This window comes from Equus quagga, chromosome 3 (genome assembly GCF_021613505.1).
Source record: "Equus quagga isolate Etosha38 chromosome 3, UCLA_HA_Equagga_1.0, whole genome shotgun sequence".
Classification (NCBI taxonomy): domain Eukaryota; kingdom Metazoa; phylum Chordata; class Mammalia; order Perissodactyla; family Equidae; genus Equus; species Equus quagga.
The window spans coordinates 103,049,261-103,055,260 of NC_060269.1; the positions used below are offsets into that span (position 1 = coordinate 103,049,261).

Below are 6,000 nucleotides of genomic sequence, written 5' to 3' on the forward strand. Positions count from 1 at the left end.
AGCAACCCACATACAAAGTGGAGGAAGACTGGCACAGATGTTAGCTCAGGGCTAATCTTCCTTAGGCAAAAAAAAGAGGAGGATTGGCAATGGATGTTAGCTCAGCGTGAATCTTCCTCACAAAATAAATAAGTAAACAAATAAATAATAAAAATAAAAGAGCTCATTTGACTAGGTCAGGTCAACCTTGGATAATATCCCTTTTGATGAACTCAGTGTCAGACTGATTATATCTTAATTACATCTGCAAAATTTCCTCACCTGTGCTGTCCTACATAAACTAATCATAATCATATTCACAGATCACACCCATACTTGGAGGGAAGGAGATGACATAGGAATCTTGGGGATCATCATAGAATTTTGTCTACTACAGTGTCAGTCTCCTGATCAGTGTATGGTTTGATATAAAGAATCTCTGAATGCTTGTAATATTCTTCATTTCCACCATAGGCAGTTGTCTTCCTGCCATAATATTGGTTTCTACAACTCAGGATCTAGTTTATAATCAGGAGTCCCAGAATTGTAATACATAAGAAATGAAATGGTTGCTTTTAAATGTCATGTGTGGAAGTTCTTCATAAAATGTAAAGGGTAAAAGTAAATATACATAGTATTATGGTTTTATCAAGCCAAGGGAAAAAACGATCTAGACCTGCAAAGTTCCTGAGAATAACATAGAATCCACAAATACAAACTTTACTTTAAAAAATAAAGCTTCTGGGCCAGCCCTGGTGGCCTAGTGGTTAAGTTCAGCAGCTCGGCTCCGTGTCGGCCACCCAGGTTCGGTTCCCAGGCGCGGACCTACACCACTTATCAGCAGCCATGCTATGATGGTGGCTCACACACAAAATAGAGGAAGGTTGGCACAGATGTTAGCTCAGGGTGAATCTTCCTCAGCATAAATAAATAAATAAATAAATAAATAAATAAACGCCTTCTTAAATACATAAACTGTTTTTAAAGTAAAGGTACAAGCATTTTTCAGGAAAAGAAATAAAATGGGTCTTTTTTGCTAGTATAGGTTGTTTATAAAAATGTGATAAGGCCAATAATTGTCATTTAAATGCACCAGATTTTAAACAGAAATCTCTAGAAACTGTTTACATTAACTTCATTCTGTATTGACAATTTTAGTATGAAAAAGATTAGAAAAAAGTCCATTTACTTCATTCTAGCTAAGGATGCTGATTGTAAACACTAAAATCACTTTGTTTTTCCTTAAGGGGAATCCCAAAATAATCTTCGAGAAGCCAGACTGAAAATCATAAGTGATGATGTGTGCAAGCAACCACATGTGTATGGCAGTGATATAAAATTTGGAATGTTTTGTGCTGGATATCTGGAAGGAATTTATGATGCTTGCAGGGTAGGTGGAGAGATTATTTTGATATCATTGACAAAAAACATTTTTATCTGGCTCAAGATATATTCTTTGTCCTTTATATTAGTACAAAACACAGATATCTTGTCAGTTCAAAAATTTTTAAATGCAAATTTCACAACACAAACATATTTTTAAGTGCTTTATTAAGCAAAATGAGATAAGCAAAGAGTTTCTTTGATGCTATCAAACAAACTAACCAATAAAATTAAACTTCCTTAATACCAGAAGTCCAAAGGTTCATAAAGTAGAGTCTCTTTCCTTAAACAGCTCACATCTAGAAAGAAAACAATCATGAATAATGAACTATGATGTGATGTTATAAGTGATTTAATAGAGAGCAAATTTTTTAACTTGAAGGGAACATTCTTGGAGCAAGTATCAAGGAGATGAGACTTAAATGAGCCCTAAAGATAAATAGCTCTTATCCAGTTATAGAATAATAAAAAAAAATTATAGAAAAGAGCATAGCCAAAATTATAAAGGTATGAAATTACATTTCATATTTGACGGAACCCCAAATAATCTGTTGGAGGAGGATGAAGGCTGAGAAGCAGTTAATGCTGAGAAGGTGGGTTAGGCCAGATTGTGAATACCTGGTGCCCTCTCCAATGCCCTCCTCTGTTGGCCAATGTCTACCTGCACATACATTTTCTGACAGATGTATAAAGTGTGTTTCTTCCTGGAGGCACTTGCTTTATAACATGAGATTCTTGAAAACTCTAAGGAGGTGACTCTACCTCTACATGGTGAAATGATGGGAAGTGTACTGTTATCAGGTGGCAGGAAGCCCTGCTTAGGGTCCCACAAATTATACAACATGGACAACCTCTGTCAGAAAAGGAGCAGGGAGTTTTGTAGCATATAGGCTGGGCAAGGGCAGAATCCGGTACATATCTAGCCTCAGTTGCTAAGAATATGGAGGGAGGCAGTTAGAATTCAGGGAATCCAAAGAGAGGTCTGTGCCATGACAGACAGATGGAAGGTGGTGACAGGAGTCTAGGAGCAGACAGGATATGGGAGTCTAGGCAAACAGTGAGGTTAGCGATAAGCCTCAGAAGGACTGGTGGTCATAAAGAGGTTTTACTGGACTGGGGAGCAGAAGTAAGATTCCTGCCCTATGACTGTAAGTAAGAAATAAGATAAAGCTCTAGTCGTAGAAAAATTGGGGAAGTTATCGAGGAAGTGACTCAGGTACAGGGGTTCTGACAGGAATACGGCGATGGTAACTTGGGTGCATAGTGAGGGGCTTAGTCTGTCTGATAAAACAGAAGACCAAGCACCCTACCTGAAGTCAGAAGAAAATCAACTTCAGCTTGCCTTTCTGTGTTGTACACTTGAAATTCGCTAAGAGTAGACCTTAAGCATTCTCACCACACACAGACACACATACACACACAGAGTAACTACGTGAGGTGTTGGGATTGTGGTAATCATTTCACAAAGTATACGTATGTCAAATTGTCACATTGTACACTTTAAATATATACAATTTTATTTGTCAATTATACATCTATGAGGCTGAAAAATCAAAAATTTAAAATGTGGAAATTGGACTTTAAGCCTTTTATAACTTTTGAAATCCACTTTTATAAATCTAATTTACAACTTTTGAAATTAATAATTTCAATTAATTATTCTATAACTGGTAATGTATACATGTACTATCTAGCAATAAAATATGTGGTTCATCAGAATATCTAAATAACAAACTTTATATTTAGCTAATTTTCTTTTACTATTTCTTTTTTTATTTTCAGGGTGATTCTGGGGGACCTTTAGTTGTAAAGGATCCTACAGATACCTGGTATCTCATTGGAATTGTGAGCTGGGGAGATAACTGTGGTCAAAAGAACAAACCTGGCGTCTACACAAATGTGGCTTATTACCGAAACTGGATTGCTTCAAAAACAGGCCTCTGATTCACTATAAAAGTTAAACCTTGAGAGCTGTATGCAGGCCATACATGTATGAGAATCCAACTACTCAGTAGAATTAGTATAATGAAGTGAGATTAAATGACATGATTTATTTTAGAGTTACTTTAATCAACCAATAACCCATAGCCAATTTATAAGGGATTTAAGTTTGTAACGCAGTGAGTCGGTTGAGCCAGGCTTGAAACATACAGCAAATCCTCAGCTCTTAAAATCACGCAGACTGGAATGTAAAAGAGGAGCAATGCAAATTTTTGAGGATAATCCATGAGATTTTTAGAATGTCTTTGTGAGGAGCATCCCCTTAAGTGAGAAACTTTTTAAACTCTTAAAGAGTTCAAGAAACACTTATATAATTCCTATAATTTCTCCAGAGTTCACAAATACTTTGTCTTTTTCCGTATTCTTCCAGGTTTTCCAAAGAGACTTCCCACCATAAGAAATACATTTTCTACTTATAAACCCATTGGAGAGATCCTCGTAAAAATTACATTTAGGAAACAAAGTATGGGAATAAATCAAGCCAGAGATCTTCTAACCTTTTTCTGTTGTGAAATCTCCAGAATGTTTTGGTGATTTTTTAACACACACAGATATCCCTACCCTCAGATATAACCAGAGAAAGCCTAAGTAATGAATGAGTACATATAGTAATTAGCTAATCAAAATTCTATTTTTGTTACAAAAATTTGGGAGAAGGTGATGGTAATTTCATGAGCAGTCCCAAAACAATAGCACAAAAATTTAAAATTTTATAGATGTATCTACATGCTTGGGCCAAGAGGAGGCAGCTTTGTACATTATCATTGTAAGGTTAAATGTCTGGAAAGAATTGAGAATTTGCTAATACATTGAGGGATCAACCAGCATTGTCTTTCTAGATAGAAAGAAAAGATTTATTCCTTTGCATTGCTGCAGCCAAGTATCTCATAAGGTTTGTGGCAGTAGTCTGACCACTGCAACCATGAAACACTGGTTTTAAAATTTTTTTTTAATAAATATAAGTTTTGAGGACCTACTACACAAAACACATGAACAATATGATCTGAAAGAGCAAACGTACCCCTAAGTAAAGTGTCTCATGAAAACATTAGAAGGGTAAAGCTCATGTATTCCATGATACAATTACATCAAGGCTTGGTGGAAACTTACTGTGCATGACAATGCTGGCTAAACATCAGGTTTGTGGGCGAGGTGTCATTTACTCATGTATTCCAAATATAATTGAAACCATCGGAAAATTGAGTTACTTTATAATAATTTCCTCCCATGTGCTATTGATAAGTCATGAAAATAATCCTAAAATAATCCAAAAGAGATTTACAATTTATTCACCAAAAAAGTGATCCATAATCTTAGACTCATAGAATTTTAAAGCTTAGGAAAAACTATGCAAGTCACGCGGGCCAACAGACTTCTAGTTCAGAGACCTGAAGCCAGGAAATGTAAACGACTTGGTCAAGCTGTAGGTAGTTTGTATCCCCAGTGGGCCTAGAACCCAGGTACCAATTTCACATGCCCTTTTCCGTACAAGTATCTTTATGATTGCCTATATTTATAGAATCATCAGATCTGTAAAAATTTCAGCAAGTTCTATTGAATCTGTTTTAAATTAGGAAACTCTTAAGACAAGAATTTTAAGTGATATGATTCACTTAGGCAGCTGGCTGCAATTCTATGAACTCCAATATAAAATTGCTTCTTCATATACAAAAATAAACATAGGTATATAAATTATTCTATATTTTGGTGGTAGGATAAAATTCTGACTTCTAATGTTAAGATTCAAGAAATGATCTTAGAGTTAAACTTTGTATTTCTAACCTGTTTGTGCATTTTATTCTGGGTCTCATGTAAGCAAATACTGATAAATCATTTTAAATTTAATAATAAAGTTGGTGATCAGAGCACTCCACAAATAATATCACTGAGCCTGTCTTAGGCCAATAGCACGAATCTTTCTTTCAACCGCTGTTAAGAATTGCATTTCTGGGGCCAGCCCTGTGGCCAAGAGGTTAAGTTAGCATGCTCCACTTCTGTGGCCCAGGGTTCACTGGTTCAGATCCTGGGTGTCGACCTACTCCACTCATCAGCCATGCTATGGCAGCATCCCACATACAAAGTAGAGGAAGATTGGCACAGATGTTAGCTCAGGGTTAATCTTCCTCAAGCAAATAAAAAGAGGAGGATTGGCAACAGCTATTAGCTCAGGGAAAATCTTCCTCAGACACACAAAAAAGAATTGTATTTCTTTTAAATAACTAGTTTGAGTCACTCTGAAATAGGATTTCTCAACCTTGGTGCTTTTGACATTTTGGCCTGGATAATTCTTTGTTACGAGAGGCTGTTCTTTGAATTGTAGAATTTTTAGCAGCGCCCCTGACCTCTGCCTACTAGATGCCTGTAACATACTCCCTCCCCCCAAATTCTGATAACCAAACGTATCTGCAGACATTGGCAAATGTTTCCTAAGGGGTAAACCTGTCCCCTGTTGAGAACTACTGTTTTCAAAGAATTTGATCATTTTCAGAAATGAGAGATACCTCAGAATTAATGACATTGAGTATTCAAAACTATAATCTCCTGATCAAACTGAACGTTCACTATCATGTTCCTAAAAGAAATAGCACAATAAATGACTGATGCTTCAGTCAGTGGCCATTTCAAATACAGATTGAC

At 36.1% G+C, this 6,000-nt stretch overlaps 1 protein-coding gene across 1 annotated transcript in view; it reads left to right on the forward strand.

Annotated features, from left to right (window-relative positions):
• The window catches only part of LOC124237314 (transmembrane protease serine 11A-like), a 50,025-nt gene extending 44,850 nt beyond the window's left edge, over window positions 1-5,175 (forward strand). Inside the window, exons 8-9 of the mRNA XM_046656819.1 lie at window positions 1,227-1,369; window positions 3,145-5,175. Coding sequence (XP_046512775.1) covers window positions 1,227-1,369; window positions 3,145-3,306 — 305 coding nt within the window. The 3' untranslated portion in view covers window positions 3,307-5,175. The remainder of the gene's footprint in view (window positions 1-1,226; window positions 1,370-3,144) is intronic.
• Window positions 5,176-6,000: the final 825 nt, after the last annotated feature.